General features: G+C 44.3%; 7 protein-coding genes across 7 annotated transcripts; 3 read left to right on the top strand and 4 right to left on the bottom strand.

Annotated features, from left to right (window-relative positions):
• Positions 1-2,817: 2,817 nt before the first annotated feature.
• On the top strand, positions 2,818-5,203 carry BDB00DRAFT_800615 (uncharacterized protein). The gene is made up of 4 exons (XM_053121798.1): positions 2,818-3,068; positions 3,169-4,333; positions 4,403-4,725; positions 4,809-5,203. Exons 1-4 carry the CDS (start codon positions 3,011-3,013, stop codon positions 4,967-4,969), a joined length of 1,707 nt encoding a protein of 568 aa, XP_052984779.1. The 5' UTR covers positions 2,818-3,010; the 3' UTR covers positions 4,970-5,203.
• Positions 5,204-5,322: 119 nt separating this feature from the next.
• BDB00DRAFT_800613 (linker histone H1 and H5 family-domain-containing protein) lies at positions 5,323-6,416 on the top strand. Its single transcript, XM_053121797.1, has 3 exons — positions 5,323-5,599; positions 5,683-5,701; positions 5,782-6,416. The coding sequence occupies exons 1-3, from the start codon at positions 5,543-5,545 to the stop codon at positions 6,396-6,398; spliced, it is 693 nt and encodes a 230-aa protein (XP_052984778.1). The 5' UTR covers positions 5,323-5,542; the 3' UTR covers positions 6,399-6,416.
• Positions 6,417-7,255: 839 nt separating this feature from the next.
• On the bottom strand, positions 7,256-8,584 carry BDB00DRAFT_800610 (ribose 5-phosphate isomerase A-domain-containing protein). Its single transcript, XM_053121796.1, has 5 exons — positions 8,309-8,584; positions 8,064-8,200; positions 7,959-7,993; positions 7,767-7,874; positions 7,256-7,694 (listed from the first exon to the last, which is right to left on the bottom strand). The coding sequence occupies exons 1-5, from the start codon at positions 8,536-8,538 to the stop codon at positions 7,491-7,493; spliced, it is 714 nt and encodes a 237-aa protein (XP_052984777.1). The 5' UTR covers positions 8,539-8,584; the 3' UTR covers positions 7,256-7,490.
• BDB00DRAFT_935669 (uncharacterized protein) lies at positions 8,585-11,656 on the bottom strand. The gene is made up of 6 exons (XM_053129201.1): positions 11,341-11,656; positions 11,080-11,113; positions 10,694-10,995; positions 9,858-10,598; positions 9,588-9,791; positions 8,585-9,519 (listed from the first exon to the last, which is right to left on the bottom strand). Exons 1-6 carry the CDS (start codon positions 11,503-11,505, stop codon positions 9,034-9,036), a joined length of 1,932 nt encoding a protein of 643 aa, XP_052984776.1. The 5' UTR covers positions 11,506-11,656; the 3' UTR covers positions 8,585-9,033.
• A 2,696-nt stretch (positions 11,657-14,352) lies between these two features.
• Positions 14,353-15,862, top strand: BDB00DRAFT_800598 (DnaJ domain-containing protein). Its single transcript, XM_053121795.1, has one exon. The coding sequence runs from the start codon at positions 14,485-14,487 to the stop codon at positions 15,775-15,777; it is 1,293 nt and encodes a 430-aa protein (XP_052984775.1). The 5' UTR covers positions 14,353-14,484; the 3' UTR covers positions 15,778-15,862.
• Positions 15,863-16,998, bottom strand: BDB00DRAFT_800596 (uncharacterized protein). Its single transcript, XM_053121794.1, has 5 exons — positions 16,889-16,998; positions 16,693-16,825; positions 16,560-16,576; positions 16,210-16,479; positions 15,863-16,142 (listed from the first exon to the last, which is right to left on the bottom strand). Exons 1-5 carry the CDS (start codon positions 16,951-16,953, stop codon positions 15,977-15,979), a joined length of 651 nt encoding a protein of 216 aa, XP_052984774.1. The 5' UTR covers positions 16,954-16,998; the 3' UTR covers positions 15,863-15,976.
• Positions 16,922-19,127, bottom strand: BDB00DRAFT_451577 (endoplasmic reticulum vesicle transporter-domain-containing protein). Its single transcript, XM_053117440.1, has 7 exons — positions 18,891-19,127; positions 18,675-18,781; positions 18,537-18,588; positions 18,309-18,425; positions 17,746-18,216; positions 17,509-17,649; positions 16,922-17,419 (listed from the first exon to the last, which is right to left on the bottom strand). The coding sequence occupies exons 1-7, from the start codon at positions 18,985-18,987 to the stop codon at positions 17,232-17,234; spliced, it is 1,173 nt and encodes a 390-aa protein (XP_052984773.1). The 5' UTR covers positions 18,988-19,127; the 3' UTR covers positions 16,922-17,231.
• Between the last annotated feature and the right edge of the window lies 1 nt (position 19,128).

The following is a 19,128-nucleotide window of genomic DNA, read 5'->3' as shown; positions in this document are numbered from 1 at the left end:
GATACCTTAACTGAGAAAATCCCCGTACCATGGTAAAAAAAGGTTAGGGTTGAGAAGAAACTGCGAATGCATATCATCGATGGTGAAAGTGTTGAGAAACTACTTTAAAGAATTTGATAAGAGAAAATAAAAGAAAGAGGGAACGGTTAATGGGAACGAGCATACTCGCGTGTGCATCTAGAGGAGGGTCTCCTCTGGAGCAGGTTCTGAATCAGTTGCAGAAATGTATCGAGATCGATACTTGACGACTTTTGCCAGAATATCCACTTTGGTAGTAGCGGCTTCTCTGCTCGTCGTTCTCTGTGAGAGCCCTAGTCTCATCAGAGCAGAGAACATATATGATAGTATAGAAAAGTGATACAACGACTAACACTGCCAGACTCACATACAAATGTGAAGAAGTGTCGAGAACTGTTGCCAAAGGTAGTTAGCGCGCTGTGTTGATAAGAAGTACCCGCCCTCAAATGCACACCTGAAAACAGTCTTTCAGTGGTGCACTCAGTCTTTTCTTGGCATCCTTATTACTAGCTTCTAGGGAATAACAATGAAATAAGTGTTTGGATGACTATTTTCTGTCATGTGATGTCTAGTGAATTGCATCACAAAAAAAGTTAGTTGATCAACTAACGTCAAAAAGCTCGATCCAGTATGCCTCGAACTGCAACATGACACAAAGCCACTACTCTGTAACGGCTTGATTGGGCCGTTGTTATGTATGTAGGCCAGTGATTATGAGGAAGGGAAAAGACATCTGCTTATCGCATCGTGGGAAGATCTCCTTGGTATGCACCCACCTAAGTTTTTAAATGCCACATAAACTATCAGGCTCGCACATCGGGATGATGCTGCAGGATCTAGATTCTTGAAGATAGCACACAGTGAGTATCGTCGGAAGTAGGAGTACACAGATGCATGCGTCATGTCAATTTTGTCTTTTATTTTGGTTTTACTGCTATGTATACTCCATCATATAACAGCAACGATTAATACTTGCATGACGATGGTATACTGTATCATTGCGTAACAACCGTACGTTGTTGCATCCCCAAAACCAAAAGTTAGCTTCTTATCGTATATACAAAAGATTCCCTACCAGATGTAAGTAGCTGCTGCAGTAGCAGCTATAAGACTTTGAGTGTGTTGTAGCCACAATGTCGAGAAGAAAAATAATAAATGCGACGGTTTTCATTCGTTCTTACTCATGCACGTATCTGTGTATGCATTTGTTTGGAGCCGAAAATCGGTCATCGAGGTTGGGGTTTCTTATCAAAGGTTATATGGCTGCCGTTGATATGTTCAAGTAACTTAAAACCTATGCAATGCACTGTCTCAAATCCAGATGATCATCATCGCTTTCTTCCGTGAGGGCACGTATCCATTTTTTTTGGATTTTTGCCTGAACTAATCATGGCGTCAATAATTCGTATTACGTCATAACAAATTATGCTTCGCTTAATATCTCTTTAGAAGCTGTTTATGGAACATGTCGCTCATTGTAAAGAAAGAATCTCGATGACAAAAAAAAAGCTATGCGGCTCTCTCCAGTCGCACTCGCGCATTTGCACATCCAAGAAAAAGGACGCAAAAGATCGCCTGAGAAGCAAGAATCAACCGTGATGCTTTGCATAATGGAATTTAAGACCGATTAGGAAAAGCTTGGAAAACCAGCTCGCGAATTCTTCTAGTCATCATAAGCTTTTTGACTCTACTTACTGCATGATATGCATTTCTACTATGAAGCACTCCGGTACTTTCCACTCCAAAAACACGATGCCTACACGACTTAGAAAGAGGGCGCGTGTCTGTGTATGTTTTGCTCCATGCATGAACCCTCTCATAATGAATTTTCTTCTTCTTTCTGGTGGATCGGCTCCACCCGGTCATTTATACCTGTGCACATCTCTTTTGACCGGTTCCATTGCAATTTTGTCCCTGGTGAAAAAGACCAAGAGGCCCCACACGCACACAAATGTCTTTGCAGCGGATGATAACAATGACACAAGGGAAGGCCTCCAAGTGATAGCATATATCAGATACGCAACCACAACCCTTTGCAGAAAGAAGTTTTTTTTTTTTTTTTGGCTGTGAATGAAGTTTTCACGTGGTCGTTACCAGACTTTTCTTCTTTTCATTTCTCTCTGGGATCAACAAGTCTAGTCTGAGTTTTCGCTTCTTTTTTAGTATTAACCTAAAAAAGCAAATACGGTAATGTGGATCACCACCAAAAAAAAAAAAAATTGCTCCACACAAAGACTTGGAACAGCAGCAAAACATTGAGCTGTTGTTGTTGCTACTGGTGCTGTTGATAAATGTGACGTTTTTGCTGGCTAAAATTGTGCAACATGAAGAAGGAGAGGTGCAGCAACCAGCAACAAAAAAGTGAGAAGAGTAAAAAGATCTACGCATTCCATGTACAGTACGCAGATTCTCACGGATGTAAGACACGCCCCCTCACTTGCTCTCATTATTAATAATAGACTGCGAGTGTGCCACACGGCTATGCCAAATGTTTTCGTGCGTCAAGTAGAAGAAGAAGAAGAAGGTTATTTATAGCGTTCTGACTATGATGATACAAGTTTGAGATTGTTTTCGTGGAAGAAGCGAAAAGGAAAAGGAGAAAGGCGACGGCAAGAGAAGGTTCAAAATCACGGACCATCTATGCCTTATCGAGACGAAAAAATGACCCGGCACTAACGAGTCATCAGCAGCGGCATCATCCTTGATGTGAGAGGAGCTGGCTGCTGCTGCACAAAAGCAAAAAGCCCATCGCACAATCACGCGGAGGCGAATTAGATACCTGAGACTTTCTTCTAGCACAGCTTCCTCGGATCCTCGGCAAGTCTTTGTACTCTTTCTCTTTCTCCTTGTTTTGGTTTTTTTTGGTCCTTTTTCTCGCTATCGTTTTTATACCACTTCTTCTACTACTGCTTACTGCTACTACTTCTTCTATACTTGCTCCGTTTACCCTTTGCAGTACCCTCTCTTTCTCTCTGTCTTTGGAAGTTATTAGATGGTTGTCATCCCTCCACCACTCGAGATCCACCATGGAAACGATTATTCGTTGCTAGGTAACAGCTCTGAAACAAGACTTGGAAAAGGAAGAGAACTAAAAGGATTTATCTTTTTCTTAAATATGCAACAACAACAACAACAACAACAACACAACAGCCAGCCTCCCATCAATCATCCTCACGCACCTGAGTCTGGAGCATCTTATACCCGCGTTTAACGGTGCACAGGTCGATATATTTCGACTACTGATGATGAAAGATCCCAGCGATTTTGCAAATGTCGGCATATACAATCCAGATGAATGCCGCCGGCTTAGTCAGTGTGTGCGCTCCATACAAGCTCACATGAGCTATAAGGGGCTCACTGTCATTGCAGCGCCTGCAACAGCAACAACAGATGCATTACCATCGCCTAGCAGCCCATCCTCCATCTATAACGATACCAACAGCTCATCTTTGATTACCACCGAGCAAGAACAAAAGAACATTCTCCGTGCCATCGAAGCTTTCGATCGCTATGCAATGCCCAGCTTTTATTCCACCTCTTCGGCATGGAGCCGGACATCCTCATCGCCTCCGACTCCGCCGCCTCTTTCAAAATTGGCAGATAGCAAGGGAAAAGTTTCAGTTCGATCGTCGTTTTTATCCACATTCAGTGACAGCACCATTACGGCTGCACTGGAGGAAGAAGACGAGGAAGAGCAAGACAGCAATACCACTACTGCGAGCAGTTACCACAGCAATCTAAATGATCTAGACCATCCGCCGCCTTACTACAACCACTCTCCATCATCCACATCATCAGCATCCAACAACGCATCAACATTGTCACCCTCATCAACATCAACAACCAATGCAACGCCCAAACAACAAACAGTAACAGCAGTAACATCGCGCGAAGGACGGCCCGGATTGGTTGTACCACGCCAGCCACGAAATTTAATATCCCGGGTCCCTCGACCCCTGTCTATGCCCGCGTACCTGGTTAATCGTTCTTCAGTAGGAGCGGCCGTACCATCATCCGAGGACAATGCTACTACTACTACTACCCCTAATAGGCCAGCAAGTCCAGCATCTACACTTGTTCCACAACCGCCACAACAACGACGATCATTAATTGTGTTATCGTCACCGCCGCCCGATTACCTTGACACAGCACTCATGAAGCGATGGGAAAAGTGCAAGTCGTGCATTATCCCACGCGAAGAAGAAGGTCGAGAAGAGTTACCGCCGTATAAATGCACGGTGTATAAGATGGGTCACGTGTACATTAAACGCGAGCAAGATGCGCCGGGCATCCGAACACGATGGCGATCGTGGAGGTAAATATTCATGGCATTCTCTCTAATAAACGAACCAAAAACTTGGAACTAAGCCTTTGGTGCAAATAGAAAGCTGTATGTAGAAGTGTGGGGGACAATCCTGCGGATCTATCGAGCACCACCCCATGGTGACAACCATAGCCATGGCAACCGGTATCGGCTGTTGGGTAGGCAACCCTTGCTGGCAACCCGGTTACCGCTTTCCCAATGGAACCGCTACTACTACTCGCCGCTGGCGACGATTTCTCTTGCAGGGGCCGAGGCAGGACGTGCGTGGGACTACACCAAACGGCCGTTTGTTCTAAGACTGACAACAGCACATGGTCCTCAAATGCTCCTCCGCTTATCGTCACACGTAGAGATGATATCATGGATCGAACATTTGCAAGCAGGTAAAAAAAAAAAAAAAAAAAAGTAAAATCGGGATTCCAAATTTCTTTTTGGGGAAAGGGAAATGTCTAATGCTTTTTATCAGCGATCAACATCTCACTTGACTTGGAGCAAAGACCTATGCCCAAGTTTATGACATTACCGTCGCGTGCAGCGCTCACAGGATCGACACTGAGCGCACGCGCTTTAGAGGTTGAACGTGCTCGTGAACAACGACGGCGGGGCCAGCGTGAAATGCTCATCTAGTACACACACCCTTTTACTGTATATTTTCTCCTACAAAACACAATTGCACCATTTTCTACTATGCACCAAAAAGAAAAAGAAAAAAAAGAAAAGCGATATGATCCCATGAACAATAAAATTTTGATACTGTCCAATGCCGGTTGGATCGACCGACTGTCTCTCTCTCTCTCTCTCTCTCTATAATCAATTGCTACTTATGTATGGGACGACGCGCGTGTTACAATGATCCAGCAGAAGTAGAAAATAGGAGTGGTGGGTCTGGGGGGGGGAGGGTGAAAAGTAAAGGGAAAGATGGGGGGTGGGGGAGAAAGAGGCAGAGAAAGAGAGGGAGTGCCGCAAACACGAACGCGAAAAAAAAAAGGAAGGAAAAAACCCACAGAGAGAAACGGAATAGGAAAAAGATAGAGCAAAATCAAGGGCCGACCATTCAAGGACAAAAACAGAAAGCGTATATAAAGCATAGGGTTTTTTGCACGTTTGCCTTTTTTTTCCCTTTCTTTTCTTCTTTCTTTTACTCACTTTCTCCCTCTACCACCACGAACACCACCTTCAACCACAACAACGTATATCGCAATGGCCCCTGCTGCTAAGAAAGCTACCACTCCCGCCAAGAAGGCTGACCACCCCACCGTAAGTTTGACACTACTGCTCAGATGTCTTGGATAAAAGCGAATGTATGCTAAATGTATCTTCCACTTCATTTGCATTTTTAGTACGAGGCTATGATCAAAGGTAAAAGGCGAAAGGAAAACGTAGTTTCGTAACATGAACATCGATGACTGATCCTCTCTTTATGTGTGAACAACCACTAGCCGCCATCCTCGCTCTGAAGGAACGCAAGGGTAGCTCCAGACCGGCCATCAAGAAGTACATCCTTGCCAACTACAAGCTCACTCCCGGCTCGCACTTTGATACCCAAATCAACGCTGCCATCAAGCGTGGCGTGACCAAGGGTGCCTTTGTTCTCCCCAAGGGTAAGTTGTGCTCACTCCTTCCCGTGACCGTTTCATGTGGTCGTTTTTTTGTTTCTGGCACACGCTCAGCTGAGGAAGGGGAAGGAAAAGGGAAATGGCGACGGAATGAAAGAGAACGAGGAACTAAAAGGCAGCTATTGTTGTTTGATTTTCAGGTATGTCTGGTACCGTCAAGCTCGCCAAGCCTGAAAAGAAGGCTGCTGCCGACAAGGAAAAGAAGACTGCAAAGAAGCCTGCCGCCAAGAAGGCTGCGCCCAAGAAGGCTGCTCCTACCAAGAAGGCCGCTCCTGCAAAGAAGGCTGCACCTGCAAAGAAGGCCGCCGCTGCCACCACCACCACCACCACCACCAAGAAGGCTGCACCCGCAAAGAAGAGCGCCGCTGCGACCAAGAAGGCTGCACCCGCCAAGAAGACACCCACCAAGAAGTCGTCGACTACCGAGAAGGCTGGTGTGAAGGCTCCTGCTAAGAAGGCTGCACCTAAGAAGGCTGCTGCTGCTGCTGCTGCTACCAAGAAGGCACCAGCCAAGAAGGCCGCACCTAAGAAGGCTGCTGCCACCAAGTCAAAAGCTACCAAGGCATAAATTGCTTCCCTTTGCAAACCACAACCTCGTCTACTCTGCCACTACAACCACCACAGCCAACCACCCATTATCACCAGCACAAACGCACGCACGCACAGCAACACGCACCTTCAACAACAACAACAACAGCAACAGCGAATTCAATATCATTTTCTTTTCTTTTCTTTTTTCTGTATTTACTTTTTCTCTTTTCTCCACCAACGGGCAACGCTTGATGTAGGGACGGGACTCCTCGCAAATCACCAGCACCAGCAACACGCAGCAATAGCAACTCATATCCACCACACATTTTTCTACGTAGTTCCTCTTTCTAATTGTCGACGTGGCCTTCTCCCTTTCTTCTTCTTCTTCTTCACTTCACACTCTTATTCTGTACAGTCATGAGAATCATGCTCTCTCTCTCTCTCTCTTCCTCTTCTCTTTAGCCTTACATAAATTCTTTTCAAACCTTAAAAGCTCGTGTGTCTTTATCGCGTCAATTTTTTTTTCTTTAAAAAAAATCTGTTGCTAAAAAAATAATGCCGACAAAAAAACACGCGCGCACGCGGGAATGAGAGGATCGGGATTTCCGATTTTCTATGGTCGCGCATTTTTTTTTTTCTTTTCTTCAGTGCCTCGCGCGCACGGTCAAAAAGAATGAATAAAAATTTCGCGTTCCGGCAGCAGTTCTAATTTTTTTTTTTTTTTTTTACTTTTACGAAAAAGAAAAAAAAAAGTGGCGCGGTGGTGGTAGTGGTGGCCCACTCCTATCCCCCCGCGATTCTCGTATTTTACATTTGATGCAACCATCAGCCTCACCAAGTACAAAGGACTTTTAAGCGGCACGAACGTTTTTCCAGGAACCCAGTTTTCAACAGTCTTATTATATGTACAATATGAATTTTCCTCTCTCTCTTTCCCTTTCTCTCTTGTACCTTTCCCACGTAGCATGAAGTGATGATGGTGTTTTTGTTGGACTAACATACTACTTTTTAAGCGTGCTCACAGTGCCATCGGCTTCACCAAAGTAGGCCGTCTCTGCCATGTTGCAAAACAAGCCAACTTCATAAACGCCCGTCAACAGCTTGATTTCCTTCAACAAAGCCGTAGGGTCCTCGATTGCGCCAAAGTGGGCATCCACCACAAAGTTGCCATTATCCGTCACAACGGGTCCGGCCTTGTTCACAGCCTTTTGTTTTTCGAGTAAAAGTTATCATCAACATCATCAGCAGCAGCAGTAACGTCTGGCATCAAGACTTACCATGCGAAGAGTGACCTGCTGTGGCTTCAAAGAGAGCTTGTTCTCGAGCGCTCGAATGACACTCTTGTACGTCATGGGCACAACCTCAACGGGAACACCCTTGAGCCACTATCGAGTCAAGTAGATTAGTACTCCATCCACCTTTTTTCTAGCTCGATAGATTGAATGCTTTAGGAGAATCCGACATCGTACCTGAGTACCGAGCTTGGTGGACTTCTTGCGGTAATCTAAAAAAAAAACAAAAAATGTTTCAATATCACATGCATTGACCAAGGGTTGTTTGTTCCGTTTCATTACCAGCAATAATCACAAACTTCTTTGCTGCCTCGGCAACAACTTTTTCTTGGAACTGGCACGCACCACCACCCTTGATGGCGTTGAGCTGACCATCCACTTCATCAGCACCATCGATCGTCACATCGATTTCGGGGTATCTTTTATTTAATAATCAAGCATAAAATGTTAGTAAGAAAAACCACAGATACACACAGGTTTTTTACATATGCACTACGCGGGTCGAAGCCCTTTCCAGAAAACTTTACTGTTCAACAGTGCCCATGGTCAGGCCGCCTTCAATGATCAACAGCTTGGACTGGAAGCTAGTGGGTACATAGACAATGTTCTTGAGTTCGGGACGTTGCAAGATACGTTCGACGGCATAGACAACGGTGGATCCAGAGCCGATGCCAACAACCTTGTGTTCGGGAGTGATATAATCATTGACGGCTTGGTAAGCTGCCAACTTTTTGCCTGCTTCAACTGCGCTTGCCATGGTGCTTCTTGTTGCTGTTGTGAGAGAACGACGAATGAAATGACGGTACATCCAAACCAGCCCGCACCCCCACTTTTTCTCATCCTTTTACTCATTTGGGCCGCTTTGGTGACTGTCGTCGGAGATAGGATATCTGTGCCGGGTTTGCCGAGCCAAGGTTTTCTTTAGCCTTCCGTGCGGTTTTTGCCCTTTCCAAACATTTATAGAGAGAAGGGTGCGCGCATGACGTCAATTAGCTACAACTTTAAAGCTTGATCTGTACTGATGATCGATAACAGGAAAGAACTTTATGATAATGTAACACACACACACACACACACTCACACTCACACTCGCACACTCACTCATAGATAGATTGAGGGATGCCGGGCAGAGGAGATGATTCGAAGGATTATGTACTACTTTATGCTTTGACTGTGTTTACAACAAAAGGAAGAAGAAGAGAAAGTAAAAACTTGAATAAATTACAAAAAAGAACTAAGGCTAGAGAATGAGTCAACGTCTTTGAACAAAAGGTCTTGAAGCTGGTATGCGAGAATGGATGCTGGGAATACGATGATGGGTTGCTACAGGATTGAGGGAAGATGAAGTGGATGGATGGGGCGTCGTGTTTTTCACAGCATTTACCATGGCAGACGAAGGTGACTGGTATGGAAACCAGCTTCCCATAACCGAGTTTGCTTGTGCTGATAATAAGCGACTCGACGTCGTTTCTCGCAGATACATTTCGCGTGGATGATCCCATGCCATGTGGTCCTTGCTATCCCTTCGTCTTTGACGGTCGTCTTCTTCGGTTGCTGCTGCTGCCAGCAAACGATCTTCCGGTCGCGGTAGTTTTACGCGTGGAGTTCCAACAGGTCGTGAAGTTCTTGAAGCAGCATCATCTTCTTGTAGCGATGACGAGGACGGTGACGGTGAGCCAACAGGAGTAGTTGTGGTAGCGGTATTTAAGACGCGTGGTGGAGAAGAGTAGGAGGATGACTTGTGAGGATGAGAATGACGATGTACATTACGGTTATGAGGATGATGATTTATAGAGCAAAACTTACAGGTTGTTGTTGCATAGCAATCGTATCGATTTCTCGATCGTCGAGCATGGCACTTGAAGGGCTTGCTGGTGAATAGATGGGTGAGGATGTCGTATGGGTTAACATGTAATCAATGTCGTGGCTACTGGTGCCTGATACCGCTGCTGGTGCTGTTGTTGTTCTTCTTGTAGCAGACGTAGTAGTTACAGGCTCGGATGTACAAAACTACAGAATTGCTCTCTCGGTCAGTTTGGTCCTTCTCTCAAATAACCTTCTACGCTGAATATTTACCAATGCTTGAACAGCTGGAGGAATGGAAGTATGCTCTAAAAGGGATGTAATTGGTGCGTTGGACGTGCTGGTAGTAGTAGTAGTAGTAGTAGTAGGGCTGGCTACTGCCGTGGTTGGATTAAAGACAGTATCAGGGTGGTATGCAATTACAGGGTTCGAAGTTGATGTGATTGTGGGAGGAGAAGTGGTGATCATAAGCGGATGGTGCTGACGATGATGGTGACTATGCTGTTGAAGAGGTGCCACAACAGATGGAAGAGTAGCGGGAGTAGGTGCAGCAGAACTAATATGTTGCTGCTGCTGCTGCTGTTGTGATGGTGCCTGGTCTGCAGTGGCAAGACATACAATATACAGGCGCTCTAATGAAGATGGTACAAAAAGATCCGAGCCCAGTCCACCGCCTAGATAAAACCGAGCCTGCAACTCAATGTGCGACCCGTTTGAAGTCTTGAATTCAAGTGGCTCCTTGAGCGTCAACGAGCCATTGGCAATGTTGGTCAACAAGCTGGGTGATGTGGATGAAAAGCACTCGGATGTCGTGCGCTGGGTCGGCGGAAGCCGTTTCTCCTGACGGTTGGCATTGTCGAGCAAACATCGATGGATCCGCGCCAGGCGGTCAGCGTGTTGTGGCAGAATAAAGTCGTACAATGAGCGGTGTGCAAATTCGTGAGGATATATGCCGAGTAGATCCAACGACTCGTCTGACACTCGTGCGCAGCAAACATCCATGGACAGAATAAGCTTTCGCATTAGGAAATTAGTTTCCATGGAAACTTTCCCCCAAGTCAATTACCCCCCGCCCACTTCTCTCTCTCTCTCTCTCTCTGAAGGCTTACTGTGATCATTGTCTTTTCCATCGGATCCTTGTCGCCACCTTGATCGCCTGGAGGTCGGGTCATGGAAAACGAGGACCGGACGAGCCCTGGTGCGAGTGTACCCGCTGATCGCACTGTTGCTGCCATTGCCGAAGACAGTGGCGATGATGAGGATGGATACGTTGACTCGTCCAAGGATGATGGGGTCCCTGATCCATTTTGCTGTCGATCCCGTCGTCTCGGTCTTCCCCGCTTTTTATGCTGTACGTCAAAACAGGTATCTTCTCGTCCCGACTGCACACATCGCTTACAAGGTCGTGCAACTATAAAGGTCATAGTCTCAGTATTTTTGCTCTTGCTCACGATCCTTCGCCTCCTCTTTCTTTATAGAAGAATGTATTTTCTACCTTCGCAAGCTAAATGTGCTTTCTGGCAGTTAACCTGTACAGAAGAAAAAGGGAAAATAGAATAATACATGTCAACAAATCATCCTTTCGTTTCGAGTAAAGGAGCAAGGAGAAGAGTTGCGGCTCTTTGTCTTTGAGTGGTCTCTGGAACCATGCTTGCTGCATATGCGTATACCGACACACACGCATTTTCGCATGTAATTCTGTAATCCCCTAAACCCTCTCCACGTCAAAAACGACAACGCACTCATATCCGCTTACACATGCTGCAGGAACATGGGATTTTGACGGCCGTTTCTTTGGAATTGTCGTTGATGTTGTGTTACTGTTGCTGCCGTTGCTGTCTTCTCGCGCGGCGGCTGCAAGCGACGGTGATGTTGGGGACGGCAAAGAAAACGGACGGCCGCTAGTGTCGACTGCTTCCATCCTTCGGGCGTTGGCTTGTTGACGCAAGCAAAACAAAACAAAAAAAAGGAACAAAGTTTGCAAAAAGAAGAGAAGAAGAAGAAGAGAAAAAGGAGAGGTTTACTGTGCGTGCGTGTGTGTGTGTGTGGGGTGCGCCCGGGGGACTGGGTGACACACAAAGGCAGATCTGATCATTGTCTGGTCGTCGGAGCAATTGTACGGGATTTAGGGTGTTTTTTTTCACTTTACTTTCTCACACACAAGAACTCTAGCCGCATATCTCCGCTTTTGGGGCCGCGGTCTGGAGAGAAATGCACCTGTTTGTGTCAAATCTCTCCTACATCTCGCTCCATCTTTTCGGCTGCCAAATGCCTTTTGGATCGATCAAAATAGGAAACATGAACTATGTTATTAAAGCGAGGCCGGCCGGTTCCAGCAAAAGCATTCACCGTCATCATCGCCACACATCTTCTGTTTTTTTTTTCCCACTACTGTATTCCATGGAAACTTGGATGGGATGCTGTCAGCTAATATTATAAAACGATGCTGATGAGCTGATATATCAGCTCAACGACTGCAACGACACCGAAATTAATCATAATTTGGCATATTTTTATACTACGGTCCCAGCAATATGGGTTTTGCGTTCGACATGTGGCGATTTACTGCTTTATTTATACGCAAAATAAAAGCGCGGTTGATATCTGTCTTCCTTTTTCCGGTGTTCCGGTGTATCACACTTGCCTTTCTCATTATATAGAAGCATAGAAGAGGTCACCACCAAGTACAAAACGTGTGGAACATACCAATGATGGGAGTGGGGTAATACACAGAGCACACCACGCGCCCAATTCACAGAAAAACAGAACAAGAGACTTTTCATGTAGACAAGAAAATCGCAGTGATGTAGTTTTTGTGTGCTGCCATATACACAACTAGTAGTAACTATTTTTAAATGATACTTTACAAAACATGTGAATTATCGTTCGTTGCTTCCAAAATTCAAAATTCAAAGGCAAACTCTTTGATGATAAACAGCAAGTATATAATAACAATTTGGCAACACAGAATCTTCATTATTATCTCAGGTGTATATTAATGGTTAGTAGTTCTCATAAAGTAAAATGATGATAATTTTGTATATATACTTCTTCAAGATGCTTTGTAGTAAGTATCCAAAGCGAGGCTTACCCATCCTGGGAAAGAAAGAAATCATAATCACGTTATAATTCCAACCAGCCATAACTCTTCTCATTATATGATGAGTCATTAGAAAAACGAAGGCCAGATTACAACTTAAGCTATCTTGTAGTAATATCATAGATCAACATGTTAATACCATACATAATCAATACTGTCATCAATAACTAGAGGCTGTCCTTCATCTTTGCTTATATAATACAACATGTATCTTAAAATCATATGTGCATGTCAAAGCACCACATAATCTTTGTAGCATTGTGCACAGTACCTCAATACACAATTACATGTTTTCGCTGTTAGATCTGTAAAACGTGACAAGTGCTACTAAGAGTAAGAAATGCTTACTTCTTGAGCACAGACAACCATAAACAGTTGTTATCATTGAGCAAATCATGGCCAGGTCGACAAACACATGATCATCTAATTACTGAGAAAAAAAGCCAGAGTGATAATAATACAGTAGTAACCCCATCTTCCCCATGTTACAATATGTATCACCTTCCGGGCAATTACCCTATTTGCATCACGTCCTCTTTCCTTTTATTACCAGCCGCTCCACTCTTTTCTCTTCCGCGGGAGGCTGTGACGGAAAGTAGATATCTCTGGGCAAGCGCAATGTTTACCCGCGAGGAAATGCCTGCAGATCTATGTTAGCATTTGTTCACTACATAAGAAAACCTACCTCTTCTCACACTGTACATTATTAGATGTAGATATATCACAATAATTACACACCCGTTAAGCTTTCAACCTTATTTCAAACTTTATGGAGTTGATAGGCAAACGAAACTGACAGAAAGTGCAAATGAATTGTTCTCGTTAGATTTTAAACCCTTTTTATTTTCACACAATATGGGCAGCAACATGCTTCTACAATGACACATTAATGTGCTACAAAATGTTACGGACATGGCATTGTTCAGACGTGTATGAGATGAAATCCGAGCAAACTAGTTGTTATGGTAGAGCAGAATGGTACAGAAGATGCCTGGAGAAGCGCAAAGAAAATACTTGGTCCTTACAGATTGTGACATATGCATGGCTATGATGTAAAGTGCCAGTTATTACACAGTTTCATGCTTATTGAGCTCTCCTAACATATAAGAATTCGTGTACTACGCGTTACATATGACGACACCATCATGAGCAATTTCGAAACTAACAGCGACCTCCCAAGTCTTTATCCTTGAATACAACTTCTCCGTTGCTGCTGCTGAAGAAAGTTATTAAATTGTCCTTGTCCATAACCTCGTTTATATTCTCGTTTTAAACCCATAGAATTTCATGTCCATTTTCATCAGATCCTTACCCAAAGGAAGCATAGCATCCAAAAATTCGTCAACAGCTCGCGTAGTAAGGTTACAGCAGTAATAGATGGCCATCTTGTCAGTTATTAGTCAAGGTTTGCGCATATGGCAATTTTCATGAGCAGCTCGAAGCACATTCACAGGCCAAAATTGGCAAATTTTCCCAAGAGCCCTGCGATAAAGCTCGGTTTCCTACGTGCACGTAAAAAAAAGGAGGCGATGATCAATGTATGATATGATCATATGGTATTTATGACACAACGGTGCTACGCTGAGGCTACATAGTTGAAAAAGCCAATCGTTCGTTGCCCAACGTATGGCCTATCGTACTTGTTATACTAAACTTACTACAAGAATTCAAGTTGATCATACATCTGGGGTCGCGAATCGCGCCACCTCCTGTCGGCATATCAGGGGCGGGACGGGTGGCTTAAAGCTAAAAACGCCTACGAAATTTTCTACGTTTTTCTCCAACATCCCTTCCACAAAAATGTCATTGACCCTCGATTTTTTGCTTCCTCCTCCCCCCGCCTCTTACAAGGCCGATCAGGAGTCTGCCGTACATGCCGGTTTGACTGCCAGCGCCGATCGTTTGCTGGAGCCCGTTGGTCCCGGCTTCTTTGCCTACGCCCGCCGTAAGCGCCACAACCGCACCTTCTCTGAAGATGAGCGCCACCAAGCCGAGGAGAAGGCCAGCCAAATCGTCGAAGAGGAAAAGGTCGATTTCGAGTACGAGGATGTCGATCTTACCACCGTCAACACTGATCCTACCAACTGGAAGTCGCAAGACAACTATGCTGTCCTTGGTTTGACCAATTTGCGTTACAAAGCCAAGGAAGAACAAATCAAGAAGGCTCATCGCCGCATGGTCTTGCTGCACCATCCTGACAAGAAGGCTGACAAGAATGACGATGCCTTCTTCAAGTGCATTGCCAAGGCGTATGACACTTTGATGAACCCTGTCACCCGCCGTCAGTACGATTCCGTCGATTTTGGTATGATTGGTGTTGACGAAGACGTCCCCACGGCCAAGACTCCCGGTAACTTTTATAAGCTCTGGGCTCCTGTCTTTGAGCGTGAGGCTCGTTTCTCCAACAAGCAGCCTATGCCCATGCTCGGTGACGAAAACTCGACCAAGGAAGAAGTTGAAACCTTCTATGACTCGTGGTACAACATTGATTCGTGGCGTACGTTCGAATGGTTGGACAAGGAAGGTGCTGAAGGTGCCGACAACCGTGATGACAAGCGCTACCAAGAAAAGAAGAACCGTGCCCAACGCGCTCAGCTCAAGAAGGAAGACAATGTTCGTCTCCGCAAGTTGATCGATATTTGCTTGAGCGTGGATCCTCGTATCGCCCAGTTCCGTGCTGAAGATAAGAAGCGTCGTAATGCAAAGAAGGATGCCAAGGCTGCTGCTGATAAGGCCGCCGCTGAAGAGGCTGCTCGCAAGGCCGAAGAAGAGCGTGTTGCCCGCGAAAAGGCTGAGGCCGAATCCAAGGCTGCTGCCGCCTCTGCAAAGAAGGACAAGGAATCCCTCAAGAAGGCTGTCAAGAAGGAAAAGAAAACTATCAAGGCCTTATTCAACGGTAACAACTTTGGTTTGCCTGCTGGTACACAGGCTTCCCCTGCTGAGGTCGAGAAGCAGTTGGTTGCCATGGATGCTGTCATTGTCAAAAACAAGATGATTGAGGATTTGGAAAAGTTGCGCAAGGATCTCGAACAGGGTGTCAAGGATGGCAAGTTTGCAGATGTCTTTGCTTCCTATGTCGAAGCTGCCAAATAGATTGTAGAAAAGTAAATATATGGCCATATACACATACAGCAACATATACGTAGACTCGCACCCCAAGAAATACATACATGAGAGAGTATACACAACTTTTTTATTGTTTCTTGTTATTATGAGTAATTAACGTATGAAAAAGATGATGGGAAGAGGGAGGATAACTGACAAAGAAAAGGTAAAAGCAAACAACTACAATTCAAGGACGATGGCGGCCCTCATCATCCGAATCTTCACTCAAGAAGCTTTCAGCGAAACCTCGTTCCCTATCCAGCGCGCTGAATTCGACGGACGGTTCTCGTCTAAATTCGGGTATATCGTCAAAATCGACACGTGCAGAACGAGTGCTCATGGAATGCTTGTTCCTGGGAGTGAAATGCAATGAATGGATGATCTTCTTACTATACTTCTTTCACCTAAATAGATACATACTTGCGGACCATCATGAATAATCGGAAGAATTGAATGACGTTTCGAATCACCAGCAGAATAGTATCGAATATAGCTTCGCTGCGCTCGCTAGCAGAGCAACCTGAGGCAATCACGATCAACGTGATGGCACACAAGGCAACCAGCACCGTGTCAATGATGTTCCACACGGATCGCCAGTACGCTCGTCTCAAGGCCAGTAAACGTATGCCGACTTCGATAATCATGGCAAAGTTGATAATGGATTCGAATATAATGAATAACAGTGAAGGACTACGAAAAGCAATATTAGTTACATACTCATAAATATGAAGGATTGTAAGCGCATGACGGATTTAATTGCTGGTTATTACCAAGTTTCATTAAGAGACTATGCAGCCAGACCAGTCAACCACCACCCCCAAAGGGAAACAAAGAATATGTGTGAGTTGTCTTGGTATTGTTTCGTTTCTTCCAAATAAACAGTGTTACGATCTCTTTAATTACCAGCATAATAGAAATTAAACTGAGAAGCGCCAGGCCAAGGTAGAGAATTATGTAAAACTGTGAATACATGAATCTGTTGGCCATGCCCTGTATCATTTCAGACTTTGTAAGTCCATGTTGTGTACGTGGTGTCCTAATAATAAGTCAGCAAAGGGCAAAGCGGGACAAGGTATTTGTAGAAAGTCAGTAAACATGCCTGCCTTGCTCCAATAGATCTTGTGTGGAATCGCCAGCTAGCATCCGCCTTTGATCGTCATCCATGGTAAAGTTTGCGAAATACAAGAGCTGGGGTCAAGCGTGCTACATATATACCCTGCCGCGCGCTCCAGTCGGTGGTTGTCAGGCATTATTCCCGCTGCCTTGTACAACTCCGAAGAAATATATGTAACAGGATGAGATCATAGAAAGTAATGTTCGCGTTTCATCATGCTTTTCTTTATAACAAGAAATATCACTCTTTTCAATCGTTATAATTACTAATGTGGTAAAATGATTTATTTCTTTTTTTTTTCTTTTTGAGAAATAAAAGACAAAAACTGTTACATTGCTTTTCCAAATTCCCTTTTTTGATGCATGGAAGCTCTATATAGAACGCCATCTACTAGACTTGCTACTGTAAAGATACCGCCAACAATAGCGCACACGCCTACTAAAAAGCTAGCAAATGTTCCCCGGTACTCCGAGTATATTACCAGCATGGGTGAAAAGTCCATTATGAAAAACACACCTACGTTCATACACATAGTAGTGAGTAATAGACATTCGCCTTATAGCCAAACAATCCACACAGAACAAGACAATCATTCCAAATCTCACCTGGTAATCCACCTCCACCTTGCTTTCTCAAATCACGCTCTTGACGGCTCACAGAATATTGGAATGTACGTAAATGTTTTCCGTTAAGGTAGTTAAACTCGGATGATACGATCTTTAAATGGTAATTATACATCATGGTTGCTGTAAAATAGTGATAAAGAAAAAACACTTTCATTAGCCTCTCCCAACAAAAGGAACCCCTTTAAACCCGTGCCCAAACTCATCGATATGACTTACGTAGTACGTTTCCCCATTGTGTGCCGTCCAACGGATTGGTAAGTGCATCCAATTCCGTTCTTTTTTGTTTATACGCATGATGATTCTGGGCACCGAATTGTAAATGATGGATAACATGTGAGAAATCGTGTTCAGTGGCGAGATATGTTCGGACGTCGTGGATATGAGATCCTCCGTGCACATACGATTTTCCAGGCGAGAAATGGAAATTGCCGCGCACTTTGTTGACCATTAAATCGCCATGCATGTTGCAGCCTTCTTTACTTTGTGATGAGATATTTTCTTTCCAGCATTGCTCGACCGTTTTTTCGTCAATGGCCCAGCCCATGTCCGAGTACGCCTTTCGTACATCGTCGCATGTGTTACAGCAAGGGTTCGTTACGCCTTTTGGATTTGCTCCATAACAAGGACCGCAATAATCCTCGTTTTCTTGAGCAGCTAAATTTTCTCGATCTCCACTGTTGCTAAGCTCTAAAAAAATGACATGAGCTCTCCCAACAAGTCGCCCTAATTACATTCACAAACAAATCAGGATCTAAAGTCCTGCTTGTTTTCTTTGTTACCTTTTGCCTTTTCACGGTGGATCTCTCTGCCATTATCATCTAGACGTACTTTAAAAACGTCGTGATCATAGTCTGATATATGGTCACCACTCTCATCCATCAAATCCAAGCCAAGAACTGGAAAAGAACAATTCATTCAATTGTTTAGTTGTCTGTACGTTCGTTCCTGACATTGGCGTGATACTCTATTGTGCGATAGCTTAAAATATAACGTTATTAGACACTTACGATAGCATGGCAGGTGGGGGAAGGTAATATTAAAAGAGATTGGCAGTTTTTCCTATCATTCAATGTTTATTACGTCTATTAATTACACGCCTGTGACAATCTCATTCACAATTCTTTTGATAAACCTCACTAACTTACCATCTTGCCACCATCCACCACGATTTCGGCTTGCATTTCTGGCGTGATATATCGATAAATCTCAAAAAACATCAGTGATAGAATGACCATGCCGCTGACAAGAGTCACTAAATTTTTTTAATGGATTGTATCAAAAAGTCAAGGTTAGTTCAAGCAAATGCTGTCAATTTTTGGCCAAATCGATCTGAAGAAAGAAGAGTAAAGAATGTATGGTACCTGAAGCTCCCGTGGTTGTTCGGATGCGTACGTCTTCAAGCGGTTTCGCGTAGGCATCGAGTTTACGAAATCGTTGAAGAAAAGATTTAACCGCCATTTTTGTTAGGCGCTAATGGAAGCGGGTGGATAGAGATATATAAGAGAATGTGAGGGGAAACAAACTCGACAGTTCACAAAGAGAGCAACAAAGCATGAATAGTGCCAATCACAATTGATGTACACATCCTTACTGTTACAC

Source organism: Zychaea mexicana, assembly GCF_025766255.1.
Source record: "Zychaea mexicana strain RSA 1403 chromosome Unknown BDB00scaffold_5, whole genome shotgun sequence".
Lineage (NCBI taxonomy): Eukaryota > Fungi > Mucoromycota > Mucoromycetes > Mucorales > Lichtheimiaceae > Zychaea > Zychaea mexicana.
This window is presented reverse-complemented; position numbering and strand designations above follow the sequence as displayed.

Bases quoted from the DNA above. Each gene is read 5' to 3' on its own strand.
- BDB00DRAFT_451577 (XM_053117440.1), bottom strand. From the start codon at position 18,987: ATGGCGGTTAAATCTTTTCTTCAACGATTTCGTAAACTCGATGCCTAC. The intron at 18,589-18,674 runs GTAAGTTAGTGA...ATTGAATGATAG, and splicing joins TGGTGGATGGTGGCAAGATG to GAAAAACTGCCAATCTCTTT. The intron at 18,217-18,308 runs GTAACAAAGAAA...TCATTTTTTTAG, and splicing joins CCACCGTGAAAAGGCAAAAG to AGCTTAGCAACAGTGGAGAT.
- BDB00DRAFT_800610 (XM_053121796.1), bottom strand. From the start codon at position 8,538: ATGGCAAGCGCAGTTGAAGCAGGCAAAAAGTTGGCAGCTTACCAAGCC. The intron at 8,201-8,308 runs GTAAAGTTTTCT...ATTAAATAAAAG, and splicing joins ACCATGGGCACTGTTGAACA to ATACCCCGAAATCGATGTGA. The intron at 7,994-8,063 runs GTAATGAAACGG...TTTTTTTTTTAG, and splicing joins GAAGTTTGTGATTATTGCTG to ATTACCGCAAGAAGTCCACC.
- BDB00DRAFT_800596 (XM_053121794.1), bottom strand. From the start codon at position 16,953: ATGGATGACGATCAAAGGCGGATGCTAGCTGGCGATTCCACACAAGAT. The intron at 16,826-16,888 runs GCATGTTTACTG...ACTTATTATTAG, and splicing joins GATCTATTGGAGCAAGGCAG to GACACCACGTACACAACATG. The intron at 16,143-16,209 runs GTATGTATCTAT...TTTCACTCCCAG, and splicing joins TTATTCATGATGGTCCGCAA to GAACAAGCATTCCATGAGCA.
- BDB00DRAFT_800598 (XM_053121795.1), top strand. From the start codon at position 14,485: ATGTCATTGACCCTCGATTTTTTGCTTCCTCCTCCCCCCGCCTCTTAC.
- BDB00DRAFT_800613 (XM_053121797.1), top strand. From the start codon at position 5,543: ATGGCCCCTGCTGCTAAGAAAGCTACCACTCCCGCCAAGAAGGCTGAC.
- BDB00DRAFT_800615 (XM_053121798.1), top strand. From the start codon at position 3,011: ATGGTTGTCATCCCTCCACCACTCGAGATCCACCATGGAAACGATTAT. The intron at 4,334-4,402 runs GTAAATATTCAT...TGGTGCAAATAG, and splicing joins ACACGATGGCGATCGTGGAG to AAAGCTGTATGTAGAAGTGT. The intron at 4,726-4,808 runs GTAAAAAAAAAA...GCTTTTTATCAG, and splicing joins GATCGAACATTTGCAAGCAG to CGATCAACATCTCACTTGAC.
- BDB00DRAFT_935669 (XM_053129201.1), bottom strand. From the start codon at position 11,505: ATGGAAGCAGTCGACACTAGCGGCCGTCCGTTTTCTTTGCCGTCCCCA. The intron at 10,599-10,693 runs GTAAGCCTTCAG...CTAATGCGAAAG, and splicing joins TGGAAAAGACAATGATCACA to CTTATTCTGTCCATGGATGT. The intron at 9,792-9,857 runs GTAAATATTCAG...GCAATTCTGTAG, and splicing joins CTCCAGCTGTTCAAGCATTG to TTTTGTACATCCGAGCCTGT.